The sequence below is a fragment of the Xiphophorus maculatus genome, chromosome 9 (assembly GCF_002775205.1).
Source record: "Xiphophorus maculatus strain JP 163 A chromosome 9, X_maculatus-5.0-male, whole genome shotgun sequence".
Classification (NCBI taxonomy): Eukaryota; Metazoa; Chordata; class Actinopteri; order Cyprinodontiformes; family Poeciliidae; genus Xiphophorus; species Xiphophorus maculatus.
Window position 1 is genome coordinate 16,979,724 of NC_036451.1, and position 14,233 is coordinate 16,993,956.

Below are 14,233 nucleotides of genomic sequence, written 5' to 3' on the forward strand. Positions count from 1 at the left end.
GAAATTGTGAGCTGAAGAAATTATTGACAAGGAGTACAAAGTATCAGAAAATGCATGATTTCTTTCTTTTAAATTTACATAAAGTTAATGTTGACCTATGTTAAATCATGATGGCGTGTTCATCGGTAACACCGATGAACACGTTACCGATGATGCTCTGTTTGGAATATTCTTCAAGTTCAACCTGGAAAAACAAGGATGACCTCTTAAGTCAGAATTCCAGTAAGAAAATTTTCATCTCTTTGTTTTCACCTTGCTACAACAAAACATACAGGAGTGTTTGGAATTATTTCTGAATGACACAGGCAGTGTGTGAAAGTAAAATATCAACATTGGAAAAATGTTTATTCAACCCCCTCTCAGCAATCAATTTTTTTTTTTACCTCTGAACAAGTAGGAAGGTAGTTGTAGACCGTAAGAGGGACTTTGGTCTGCTCCCCTCTAATTAAACTGTAAGGCAGCATGAAGTCAACAAAGAAAGGCTTGAAAGTCCGAAGCTCTGTCCTCTCTGCCAGACCCAGTCCCTTCTCCTCAGAGAGTCCAACAGCTTCTGTGACCCATGTGGTGATCGAATCTGGGACATCCAACTGGAGGAGAGTCTCCCCAGTTTCAGAGCTGTGAGTGACCCAATGAAACACAACTCAGAAACGTGTTGGACAATGATTACATTTTGACATCATTTATTGATGTCATTTAACACAGGCAATGAAAAACCACATTTGATTGATAACGGTAGATTTAATTGGACATTTTTATACTGCTAACACCTGTGTCAACACCAACATCTCAACTGATGTAACTACAGCAAACACTCCAAATTGGATGGCGGAGAGGGACGCTTGGATGTTGACTTAATCTGTTCCTCTGTATGGAATGGCTTGAGGTCATTCCTGGCAGCATGCATTTCATGTTGGTCTTGGCGAAGTCAAATGACATATTAAACTTCAAAAAGCTGCATCACACTCCTCCCTTTGATTAAAGTTGGCAAGAATTCACTGAAAAATACTTTTTAGGAAAATCTGAGCTTTGAAGTTTACAGGAAAGCCGAACGGAATGTGGTCCTCTTCAAAGCCTTTGTAGATCTGTTGGACATTTTTTCATGATTTATTTTAGAGATTTTCTGTAATTTTACATAACATGAAAATGGGTTGTATGGGAGCGGGGGTGTAGTCAACTTCATAAGTTTCTCAAAAAGTAAATGAAAATAACCTCTCAGAAGGATGGCAGTATGGACCTGTCCAAGATGAAGCAAATTTTATAAAAGAGAATACTGACCAAGAAATAAGCACATTGACCAAAGTCAACTTTTAGTCTGAAATTTGTGCTGCCTACTTAAGGAGGCAAAATGCATTCACAAAAAAATTTCAGATGAAACAAAGCTTCAGCTCATAGGCTACAATGGCAAGCAGTATGTAAAAAAGAGGAGTTTACTCTTCTTACAAAACTTAAACACCTAATTCTTGTTATTCTTTTTTAATCATTATAGACGCATGCTGTATCATCAGCAAATAACTATCATGTGTCTAATACATTTGGGAAACTTGAAAAATAATTACATCAATGCCCACAATAACTGTAAATTTCAGACTTTAACTTTTTATTACCCTTTTTACAACACTCTCTATTGTGCAATGTACTTCTTTTTTAGAAAGAGGAATATAATGAAATTGTATTCTATTCTACAACCGTTTATTATCCCACAAAAAGAAATTCGGGTGTAACAGGAGCAACAGATATAAAGTTTCACACAAAACAGTTCTTGAGGTATTGAAATCCATATATAAATACAAGATCACCACCAACAACAATAATAATAATTATAATGTGCAGTTATTTCATTGTATACATAGGGACATTTTTCAAATGTATTTTCCCTTGATAAGACAAAGCTGAGTACAAAAACAAATGCTTCAGAGAGACATGAAGAGTCAAAAGATTTATTTACCTGATGTTGAAGCAGTGCCACACCCAAGTTTCAGGGAAAAATGTGCGTCTCCGCTTCTCAGTCCTACAAAGCAACAACAAAAGGATTTGTAAAACATCAGTGGAAAATATCATTTAAAAAGCAAATTATTTTCACTTGTTTTGTAGTCCTTCATTGCTTCCTTTGGCTCATGGGGGCTCTATCTTATTAGGAGAATAACAAAAAGACAAGCAATAACCATGTAGCATAGGCAACTTTGTATTGCTGCATCAGCAATTCTGGTGTGAAACATGGCAATTAAGAGTCTGGGAGAATGTCTCTAGGAGAGGAGCAATTAGAAATTTCTAACCGTGGAAAAAGTCAGATGTTCTAAGCACAGCATTATCCTCGCTTCACTGCCTGGCCAGCATCAACCCTGCCAGCTTACCACTCAAAGCATATTGTCACTGATTTAATGACATGAATAAAAATAAATCCTTAATCTCTGACCAAAGATATTCTGGCACCAAGTTTATGTATAAACAACCAACTCAAAAAATAGCATATCGCTTACAGATCAGGCAGGCTGTGAATCTCTGCTGCTCCTACAGTTGGCTACTTAATTGAATAATTGAACTCTTGACTCAGGAGTTACTTATGTGCACAACAATGTCTTCTTCTCAAGTATGCAATTGTGCCATATTATTTGTGTTTTTGCTTAATTTGGGTCTCATCTGACATCAGCACATTTTTGTTCATTTCACAGAAACAGATACAGTGAACATTGCTTCTATGTATAAAAGAAATAAGATGTTATGTGCACAGATTTCTAGTCTAAGCTAATTTTCAATGCATCTGTTATGTCCCTTACTTGGCTTTTGACAATCTGCAAACAGGAGTTTGGTACACCTTTCTTTGTTCTTACAAAGCTTTTATAAAAAAATGTACAAAGAAAAGTACAAAGCTGGTAATGGATATGTAAATGGATTTATCTATCAAATCTGTAGATGTCTGTTACTCTTCCAAAGTTAAAATGGACTTCTTGGTTGTTTATGAATAATCCTCTTTTTGTTCGGTAAGAGGTGCTGAGCTTTAGTTTTTCCTATCTCAAACTCAAATATCAGTTGTATGCTAATACATAACCAACAACAGTTAATCACTTCAAACTACTTCAGTAGTCTGTCCTACCTGGTTGTGGGCCTTGTGTGAATGGCAGTCACTCCAATTGATGTGTGTGGCTGAAAGGCAGGAACAGCCTCATCAGTGTACATCCCTCCGCTCTGCCGATGGTTTAAGCTCACCATATCTGTCATCACCACCAACCCTGTTTCCTGGAGAATAAACACATTTAAAGGAAATATTTACTACCTCGTTTTGCAACAATGTTGTGGGCATTTAAACTGTGTTTTCTCACTGTGAAAGCAAAGCGTGCATCTTTAGTGATGTCCCAGTGCCATGGGAACACAGATGATCGCCTCCGTCTCTTTGAGGACAGTCCAGGCCACCACATGTGTCCGTCATCTTTGGGAACACCAAAAACGTCTGACACGTCGAAATCAGCCATCTCTTTAAACACCTGCACAGTGCAAACACATTCATATGCAGGAAAGCAACTTGGAGTGTTAGGTTTCTGGTGGATCTCCAAAACACCTGGGTACACATCAAGCTACAGAATGACTGAGTTTTAAAACAATAATAATGTGACAAACCTTGTTGGTACTAAGCTGGAAGTCAGGCTTTAATAAATAAAGACTCTTATCCACAGTGGCCACACAAACGCATGAACCCCTCTCACCACGGACATGCAGCGTCACTGAGTCTCCTGGCATAGACTCATTGGATGAAAAAGAAACAGACACCTGGAAACCCAAACAACAAAGAACTTACAATTGATATATCCATAAAATAATACTAAAAGGCATTTCTAAATACAAAACCACATATAAATCCATTGTTTGCTTTGTATGTGATTTTTTTATGTCCATAAAACATTTAAGTTTTATTTTTGCCTAAATATGTGCTGGAACTAGCATGTGACGTAATTTTAGGAAGAAAAGTTGTAGGAAGGAAGATACAGTTAGAAGAAGCTGCATTTAAAGAGGGAGGGCTGTTAAGGGTCAGCCATAAACTTTCACACTTCAACACTATTTTCCCACCCACACAGTCACAAATTAGCCTCGTTAATCTCTTCGCTGCTGCCCTCCTTTCACCATCGGCAACCTGTCATCCTCTCATATTACGACTGTACTTATCTGCCTGTGGCCTGCACGGTTGCTTTATCATCATACCCATTCAACCCCTGCTCCAGCATACTCATGCACACACAGAGACACAAAAATATACACACACAATCCACCCACCCACACACCCACACACACAGCCCCATGCACGCACACGCATAGTGTTGTAAGGGCATACCAGAGAGCTGTAAATACTTCAGGGAGTTAACTCCACCTAATTCAGGAAGGAATTGGAGAGTGCTGTTAGGCCAACACAGCTGTTTGTTTACTGACATTACACTGTGGTGTAATGGCTGATGCATGGATACTTTGGCTCTGTTCCAAAATGTATACAGTAAGTCCACCCTTTACAGCTTTTAATAAATACTTATTAAAGATTAAACAAATTATTCTGCATCCCAAAACCTTTTCTTCAGCAGAAACTCATAACACACTGATCGTGAGACTGTTGTGTGTCAAAACAAAGGAAATACTCTTTAAGAACATGATAAAGTCTTTACACTGTGTCAAAATTATTTTAAAATCCAATAACATAATGAAACAACTAAAGGTTTACGGATAAGAAACTACTACTACTACTACTACTACTTTTTACTTCATAAATTCTTTCTGGTTCTGTAGGATTTAAGTTAGTCAAACTTATTATCAGTGTGACTATCTCTACAAAAAAACAAACCAGCCAAGGCAAAAAGACTTGAGCAATGATTTTAAAGAGACAACTGTTGCTGCCTATCAGTGTGTGAAGATGCCATTTCCACAGTTTGAATGCCCCCATTCTACAGTATAAAAGATTATACCCAAGAGAACAATATTTAAGACAGTTGTCAAGCTTGTAAAATGTAGCCATCCAAACAAATTTGGCCCAAGGTAAAACTGTGCAATGCTCAGAAAAGCTGCAAAAAAGTAAGATGCACATTCCTGGTTTTACAGGCCTAAGTTACCTGGAAAAATGTTTACATTCATTTCAACACAATTAGACATAGACTCAAGAAGAGAGACTTATTTTGGAAGGTGCTGAGAGAAGTTCCCTTGTCCCTAAAAAAGCCAAACCAGCAAGAGTTAGAGTGGCAAAGTTTTATATAAATGAACCAAGGTGCTTCTGAAAAAGAGTCCTTTCCTTAAATGCAAAATGTAGAGATGTTAATAAATAATTTACAGTAAGTTGCTCGGAGAGTACCAAACACAAACCTTTCATGCTCATTGTCAAGCACAGCAGTAGAACGGGTGATGATAAGGGCTTGTTCTGAATTTACATTGGCACCCTGCACATCAAAATATTTAAGAACCATATGTGAGTCCATCTATCTGACAGCTAAAGCTTTGTTCATTCAGCAAATTAAGAAATGCTATATAAAGAAGAAAGGGATAACTTTTCTCTATAACCATGCAAGAGACTAATAACGGGTTGCCAAAAAGAGCTTCTTCAAGTTATTGCTGTTGTGGAATTTAATGGATACACTGTGATTTCAGAACCTGATCTGTAGCAAACCAAGGTCATTATGTCCTAAATTGTAAAAACCAAGAATTGAGAGAGTACAGTATGTATGCTCTCCATAAACCCACTGCAAAAATACTTCCCGAAAATACTTTAACTGAATAAATGATAATACTAGAATATAAACAATTATGTCAACAGACCTTGTTCTCAAGTTCAGGCTGAATAGAAATTTGCAGACTGTCTGTTACACCCTCGCCATTTTCTCTGACGTAGTATACCAGCAGACGGCTGAAGGGCGCCATGATGTGACTAACAGGAAAACGAAGATAAGACACACAAGAGTCCATCTCAGCCTGAGACAAAGATCCTGCAACACCTGACAGAGTGAGAGAAAAGTGAGCTTATGGGATGATACAGTCTTATGCATTATTCTTTCATCTGATTTCTGTTCATTAAATAAATTGGACAAACAAAAATTGAGAACACAAGAAAAAAATCTACCAGAGGCAGAGGAAGGGAGCGGGGTGGTGTGAATGTTCTTATCAAAGGTCACGGTTGCCCTTTTTCCTCTGTGTGAGGCTGTCGTGTTGGCTGGTTCTTTGCCTGACAGGACGATGTTTCCCCTGGACGCCACCTCGTAGTGCAGCGTGAAGTTACAAGGACAGGTAGATTTTAGAGCCACTTCAGCCTCTTGGCCAACCTACAATCACAGAAACATTCAAAGTTGAGTTAACCACTACATGACTTATCCTTATACTTTTTGGACACATCTTTTTATTGGTCCAAACCCAAGTAAATCTGAACTTAGCACAAACTTCCAAAATGACAAATAAAGCAAACCGTACTTTAAGGGGAGCGCTGGGACTCTGGATCTGGATGTGACACCTACTTGGAGAATACCAACTGCTAATGGACAGGTAATTAGGTAAGTACTGGTCTCCCACTGTCTTGCCATCAATGGATGTCACTTTAGTCTGTTTGAAATAAAATGAACAAAATCTAAAATTTGAGAAAATGTATTTACATTTTTTCCCATTAGTCTTCATATTTATAGGAAGCTACTGACCTCAAGCCAGACATATTGTGCAGCTATCGGAATAGAAGGAATTTCAAAGGTGGCTTCACCATCCTTGGAGATTAGTTCGCTGGTGTAAATGTTGTCCTTTGGTGTAAGCTCTGCCTTAACACGCACCCTTACGCCATCAGCTGGGCTCCCATCAGGATAGGTAACCTCAATCTATAGATACAGAGGGAACAAGAATGGGAAAAAAGCCAACAGAGTCCATCAATAATGTAATTTCATCTACAGTGTCAATAAGTTCCTCTTTAGGATCTCACCTTCCCTTTGTAAGGTAGACCTGGCTTAAACTGTTTGCGTGTTTCCTTAGAGTACTTGATGTCAATGAGTTGTTTATGAACTGCTGTTGAATCATCAAATGTGGTTTGCCTGCTTCCATCGATGCTGGTCACTGATGCCCAAATGCTAACTGTCCCCCTGAAGTGATCAGCCACATCCAGCGGCATCATGTCTTTCACACACAAACTGAAATTTGCAGAGCCTTTAATCTGAAAAAAAATGAAGAAAAGACTGGTAAAGTTGAAGGATTGCAGTTTTTCTTTGCCAAGGTGGACATGACAAAAACAATAATACACTTATGAAAGAGACCTCAATTGTTTGAGACCTCAAATAATTACAGAACTGACCTCCATCGTTTTAATTACAGGTTGACCCATCTCATGGCGGTAATATCCAACTCCATTTACAGTCATATTCACTGTCAACTTTCCTGTTACTGGTTTTCCAAAGGTGTACCTGTGTGAAAGTGACACATCAGAGCTTAACATAGAACATGTTATTAGTAAGACACAGTCAAAGCAATACATCCTAAAAAGTTTATTTATTTTAGTAACTCAATCATTAGAGAAATATACTATACATTAAATACAAACAGAAGGGTGTTTTGAAGCCTTTACTTCTGTCATTTATGGTAGTTTTCCACCATGAATGAAAACATGATGTTTAAGATTAGAATATTACCTCAAACCAATAAAATACTTTTAAGTTGACAAACTTTCCTCCTCAGAAAGCATATTCTAATTTATTGAATGTGACAGTATAGCAGCTTGGAAAATTATTCATACCCCATAAACTTTTTCTCATTTTGTCAATGTACTTTAAACTCCAATATATTTTATTGGGATTGTATGTGATAAGTCAACACAAATAATAAATATTAGCAAATAATAAAATTATTGTAAAGTGCAAAAAAGCAGCAATAAACATGTAGCTTGTGCTACGATGGTTTAGATCGGTGGTCCTTTACAGGCGGTCCGTGCGCTTATATATTTGGGCAGTGTAAATAGACAGTGTAATTCCACAACTCAAAAACACAATGACAGAATAATTTGAATTTATTCTCCTATCAGCACAAGACTGATGTGCTTAACTTGTCCTGGCAGGAGACGTTTGTCACGATAAAAGTTACCAACTTGAAACAGCATTTTTAGAGCAAACGTAAGAATTTTTAAGAGGAATTTTCTCAAAATTCAGAGAGAAGAATAAAAGACTAAATGCAATAGATTATCTCATCAATCTGCATTCTTGTTACTTATATTATTTGAAAAAAGCGACAGAGTGCTTACTTAAAGTTCCATGGAACATAAAATAACTTTTCATTACATTTTGATGACTAAGATCTTGGTATTTTTGTTACTAAACTGTGCTGGGAAAAGTGTTGATTCTTTTTTTTCTAAACTAAAATCAACTTTTTATGTTATTTTAGCATGTTTGTATTTTTTTAACGCCTGAGATGCTTGACTTATTTTGAAAAACTCTACAATGGGGTGTTGCTTGACAGACTACAATCAAGGAACCTTTGACACAAAAACTAAAATATATTCAATATTTGTATTTGAGTATCCTCAGTATAAATCAAACCAAGGCCATGTGTTAAGGAACTACGGCAAAACAAAAGACCTGCAGTTATAATTGTGGCAAAAGTTGATTTGAAAATATATTAGCTACACTAGGTAGGAAATAATACAAATACTTGCTACACTTTTCAGATTTTTATATATATGAATTTGGGAAACTATTCATAATTTTTCTTACAACTCTTAACTATCCACTCCTTGTGTTACTCTTAAGAAAATACAACTAAAATATGTTCAAGTGTGTAGTCATAAGGTGAAAATCATCTCAAAAAGTTAAAACTGTAATGCATATTTTTGTAAGGAACTGTAAGACAAAATGGATATGAATATACAAAACTACTACATATATACTGTATGTACAACATATCATTCATATAACAAGCATTGAGCAATGTCTTGTAAAGTATTTAAACCCCTTGAGCTTTTTTAAATTCTATCACATGTCCACACAACAAATCAAGCAATGATGTACTAACTCCATAGTCCAATTGGGGAGGTCTTGTAAAAGTTATGAATACTTGGACAAGGAACTGTGTAATAAAGTTAAATGTAAAGTCACCTACCTGGCTGTGACACTGGCTTGCTCGCACGAACTGAGATCACGGATGTAAGGAGGTGGAACTATAACCAGCTCAAATTTGGGTATCACTATGAGAGAGGAAACAAAACAGGCTCCCTTTTGTCGTTGTATATCATTTGCCTCATAGAACACTGTAAAATACATCTTTATATTGTCCTTGTAATAGTGTCTGCTTGGAAGATATTACGTAACTTAAAAAGCGCTGGGCTATAACAATAAAATTCTGTACCTACTTGTAAAGCAGAAAGTGAAGCTTGCATGTATGGATGGATGTATGGGTGTTCTCACCATATTTCTGCACTTCAAATGACTTGTTGTAGGTTTGACCCTGCACTTCCACAAAGATGAACCACTCTCCAAACACAGGCTGGTCAGACAAAGGGAAACTCATGTTCACAATCCCTATGATAAAGGTGGGAGAAAAAAACAAACTATTACAGGTCTGGCTACTCCTAATCATCTATAGATTGTATACTGATGATTATAATGTTGCATTGATTTCTAACTGTTTATAAGCTAAAACTCTTCACATAGTTCATATAACGAACGATAGTCCTACAAAGTGATGATTGTGATATTGTGCAGGAATTGTGGCTTACCACAGCAGACAGATTTTAGGCTCTTCCACTGGATCATCCGAGATCCTCTTGGATCCTGAAAGAGTTCATTAAGATACTTGTTCATCTGCAGTCTGTTGTGCAGTGGTATTGTCACATAGACTCCTATTTAAACCAATTTAATCAAGATCAGGGCTGGGAGAAACCAAAATTCTAGATGGAGTGTGCCTACTACCAAAAACTCTTCTAAACCTTTTTCAGAATAAAGGCCCAATGTGCATGTTGCTAACTTTTGAGAAGAGTAAAAAAGAGAGAATAGAATAGAAAAGAAGAAAAAAGAGGACAAAAAGTTTCCTTTTATGTTGTTTATATTTGCCTTGTTTCAAAGAGCACCCTGTTATCTAGGTGAGCTGCCTTGACTTCTGCTCTTTAATCTTAAATCATGTTGGAAACTGAAAATTGCCACTGTCTCCTTCCTAGACACAGCTCTGCCAACTCTGGGTGGTCCGGTTGTTCACTCACCAAAATATATGCTTCCATCTGCAAGAAATGAAGAAAAAAAGCTTACACAACTTATAATGGTAAAAATACCTACAGCCATTACAAGAAAATATACTTCATCTTAGGTTTTTATCACATGTTGACATTCATTTATCCGTGGAAGTGAGTCCAGCTTTGTACCTGCAGTACTTTTATAGATGCAAACATAAATAAACTGCATGTCAGCATAGTAACACAGTATATTTGAAGCCACTGCAAACATTCCACATGAAATGACTCTAACTTTGCCTCTATAAATAGGTGACTGTTCACTTCACTGCACACAGGGCAAACTATGTTTCTCATCTTAACTCTCAAGGTGAAAAATGTCAAACTGGAAGACAAACAATTTTTTTCATATAAAATAAAACATCTAAAATTACAATATGAATATTCTGAATTTCAATTCAGCAACGAAGAATACTATAAATTAAAATGAATCCATTAGAGTCAGCAATATTGATCTCTTATTAAGCTTAATTATATAATTACCTTTTCATTTATGGGCCTCATATCAGGTGCCACTGTGTAGACTTTAATAAGCACTGAAAACAACAAACAAAACAGTCATTTTTAAAAATTAAAAAATATCATATGAATATGTAAGATTTCACAGATAAACCACGTATTAAATGCTAAACTATTTTATTAGAAATGTTTTACAGTGATATTTACCACGACTACTTAATTAAAGAATCTCTGGATTTCTTTATTTGCTAATATCTACAATCTACAGTGCCAAACAACAGTATTCCTAATCCTTTAACCTTTCTCATTTTATCATGTTACACCCCCAAACGTCAATAAATTTTATTGTGAACATACAGTACAGACCAAAAGTTTGGATAAACCTTTCTAATTCAATGGGTTTTCTTTATTTTTATGACTATTTATAAGGCAATAAATCCCACTTATTAACCTGACAGGGCACCTATGAAGTGAAAACCATTTCAGGTGTCTACCTCTTGAAGCTCATCAAGAAAATGCAGAGTGTGTGCAAAGCAGTAATCACAGCAAAAGGTTGCTACTTTGAAGAAACTAGAATATAAGGGGTATTTTCAGTTGTTTTACACTTTTTTGTTTAGTGCATATTTCCACATGTGTTATTCATAGTTTTGATGCCTTCAGTGTGATTCTACAATGTCAGTAGTCATGAAAATAAAGGAAACTCATTGAATTAAAAGGTGTGTCCAAACTTTTGGTCTGTACTGTCTGTGACAAACAAACACAAGATTTTCTACAATCATCAAGCTAAAAGAAAGTGAAAAATAAAATGTCTGTTTCATCCACTGAGACCTTCACAGAATAGCTGTATTTGTACTAAGACTGAACTGATCAAAGACAGAGTTCATTTACTAATTAGGCGACTCTGGAAGCAGTTGGTGCTGTTGGATTTAATTTAGAGTATCAGAGTAAAGGGGGACCTGTCCAGGGTGTACCCCACCTCTCGCCTGTTGAAAGCTGGAGATAGGCACAAGCAAGGGGATTCCTGACCCCAATGGGATAAGGTTGTAAGAAAATGAATGAATGAATGAATGAATGAATGAATGAATGAATGAATGAATGAATAAAGGGGACTGAATTCAAATGTCAATTAGAGTTTTCTGAGTTTTGTGGAAAACCATAATCTATCATATACAATTCAAATAAAATACAAACTTGTGGTTGTAACATGACAAAATGTGAAGAAGTTAAACGCATGAATAATTTTACAACACGCTTCAAAGGTACCTTTATCCTCCACATTTCTGAGCGATTTAACTAATTAACTACCAGCGGCCCTATAAGGGAACCTTTATGCTTGGGTTTGTAGATGGGTTTGTCAGTTTGGATGAAGACGGCGGAGCCCTTGCTCTCCACGGTGATGGTGGTGTAGTTGTGGAAAATGTAGCCTCTCTCTGTGAGCTGACGGTTTCCCCAGACCTTCAGAAGAGCCTGCCCTCTCAGCCCAGAAGGAACCTAGTGGTGGGAAGGCAAACATTCAGATGGATCAAGGCTAACTTAAAAATAGAGAAAAAATTAAATGACCCTGGAACCTTGATTCAAGTGTGTTGTAGCGGAATCTGGTATGTAATATAGCTACATATATATATATATATATATATATATATATATATATATATATATATATATATATATATATATATATATATATATATATACGTCAAAGGAAACAGTGGAGCACTGAGGTATGTTTAAAGATCAAAGTTAGACATGACATGAATGAGCATCTTAGTAGAAGTCACAGTGAGATGGGGATGGGAATAAAATCGTGCAACTTAGATTGATCGATTCCTGCCTTTGGGAGTGGCGGCGCAATACATGCACGTCAACAGCTGTTGTATATTACATAGGGGTTGTTACCTTATTCTCAATGAATGAGCAGGCACAGATGTTGAACTACAAATAATGCACGTGTTGATTTGCATACTGCCTGAGGACAAGAGTTCAGCTGCTGCACACATTGTGGTACTCACCTTCAATTTGATGGTGCCTTTATCTGTAAAAGTAGCAGAAGAAGAGAGAACACTATGTGACATGCTTTTGGAAATTGTGTTGCCCACACATTTCAGTAAGTTATTGTCAAGGTATGAGAGCTACAAGCATATAGTTGAGTTTGCTTTGAGGATGAGTTTTGCTTATTTTAGCAGGAGATCCAGCTGCAACCCATCTCCATGCCATTCTAAGCAGAACAGAGTGAGTAGCACCATCGATTAGCAGTGCTGTCAAACAAATCACGCTCTGTGTACACTGAAAGGCTGGTCGGATAGACTAAATTGATGCAATCATTGTGTGTCATTCAGGAACATACAAATACTCCTCCTACCTGCAGATTTCCCCTTAACTATTAGAAATGTTGTCCTCACCATAAACTGTGCTGTGACTGTGGGCGACTGCTTGTCCTTTCACAGACAGCTGCACCTGGACGCGTGTTTCTGCTTTTGCATTGAAGATAGTGACGCTCACACTCTCCTCTACACCGGCTCGAAACAGTGAGGGGGCAGCAACCAGGTATCCTCTGACAGAAAACCATGAGATTTGAAGGAAAGAGAGAAGAAAACATAGGTACAAATTAGAGGACAAGAAAATCAATAGACAAAAGAGAAAAAGGGAGTCATAATTTGAACAGATGAGACAGATGTCAGAAATACAAAGATCCTGCACAGCTCAACACTGACCCATAAGTCTCTCAAGTCTAGAATTAAGCCTCTGATTCAAATAACCAACCCGCTTAGCTATGACGCACTACAGGTAACTTCACAAGAAATTTAACTTAAATAGGCACTTTGCAACATCAGTTTGGCTCTTGCAAATATCACAAGTCTTTATAAAAATATAATGGGTGAAATAATTATTTTTTTGCTTGAACAAGGGTTTTTCCAGAACACTGTCAACAGAAAGCTTGGGGCATATTTATTTGGACTGCAGTGTGTTCCCACTTTATTGAAAAAAAGAACTGGAGAAAATTTGAGGACAGGTGAAGAAATAGGTTTGAAACAAATCACCACAAGATAAACTGCATCCTAAAGTAACGTAAGGTAACGTAAGGCACACATTACAGCAGCGCATGGTGTTGCAGAATTTATGGTCTAGCAAAAGGGTTAACACCACTGAAAATAGGCCAGATGCTGCAGGTTTTCCCCTCAAAGCTAGCTAAAATTGTGCTTTTTTGACAACCTGATGCTAGTAACTGATGGGTCCGCTAAGCAAATGAATAAAGTGGTAATGACCGAACAATGTAGAAACCTATGTGTCTCAGCCACTGTCACAGAAGGCAAGAATTTCAATAAAACAGGGAAAATGGTGTGTATGCTTGGTATGCAGTGGTCAGGATCTATCACACATATCTCAAGGAAGAACCAGTGCTAAACTAATAACAGTCATGTGAGTCAAAGCTCAGTAATGTTGGGAGCGAAGCTTTGCTCCTGTGGTCTCAATCAGTTCAATTTGATTTATTCACATCACGGTTCTCAACAAAAGTTAACTCAAAGAACTGTACTAAAAATACATGGTATGTAGAATGTATGTATGCCAAGTCAA

General features: G+C 37.0%; 1 protein-coding gene across 1 annotated transcript in view; it reads right to left on the reverse strand.

Annotated features, from left to right (window-relative positions):
• Window positions 1–14,233, reverse strand: part of cpamd8 (C3 and PZP like, alpha-2-macroglobulin domain containing 8) — a 45,392-nt gene that overhangs the window by 28,591 nt on the left and 2,568 nt on the right. The window contains exons 2-20 of the mRNA XM_023340075.1: window positions 13,060–13,211; window positions 12,670–12,692; window positions 11,986–12,151; window positions 10,685–10,737; window positions 10,175–10,192; window positions 9,695–9,749; window positions 9,384–9,497; window positions 9,079–9,163; window positions 7,286–7,394; window positions 6,920–7,147; window positions 6,648–6,818; window positions 6,427–6,555; window positions 6,083–6,281; window positions 5,782–5,957; window positions 3,613–3,762; window positions 3,318–3,479; window positions 3,092–3,234; window positions 1,946–2,008; window positions 384–615 (exon numbers count right to left, since the gene is read on the reverse strand). Of these exons, the coding sequence (XP_023195843.1) occupies window positions 384–615; window positions 1,946–2,008; window positions 3,092–3,234; window positions 3,318–3,479; window positions 3,613–3,762; window positions 5,782–5,957; window positions 6,083–6,281; window positions 6,427–6,555; window positions 6,648–6,818; window positions 6,920–7,147; window positions 7,286–7,394; window positions 9,079–9,163; window positions 9,384–9,497; window positions 9,695–9,749; window positions 10,175–10,192; window positions 10,685–10,737; window positions 11,986–12,151; window positions 12,670–12,692; window positions 13,060–13,211 (2,428 nt within the window). The remainder of the gene's footprint in view (window positions 1–383; window positions 616–1,945; window positions 2,009–3,091; window positions 3,235–3,317; window positions 3,480–3,612; window positions 3,763–5,781; window positions 5,958–6,082; window positions 6,282–6,426; window positions 6,556–6,647; window positions 6,819–6,919; window positions 7,148–7,285; window positions 7,395–9,078; window positions 9,164–9,383; window positions 9,498–9,694; window positions 9,750–10,174; window positions 10,193–10,684; window positions 10,738–11,985; window positions 12,152–12,669; window positions 12,693–13,059; window positions 13,212–14,233) is intronic.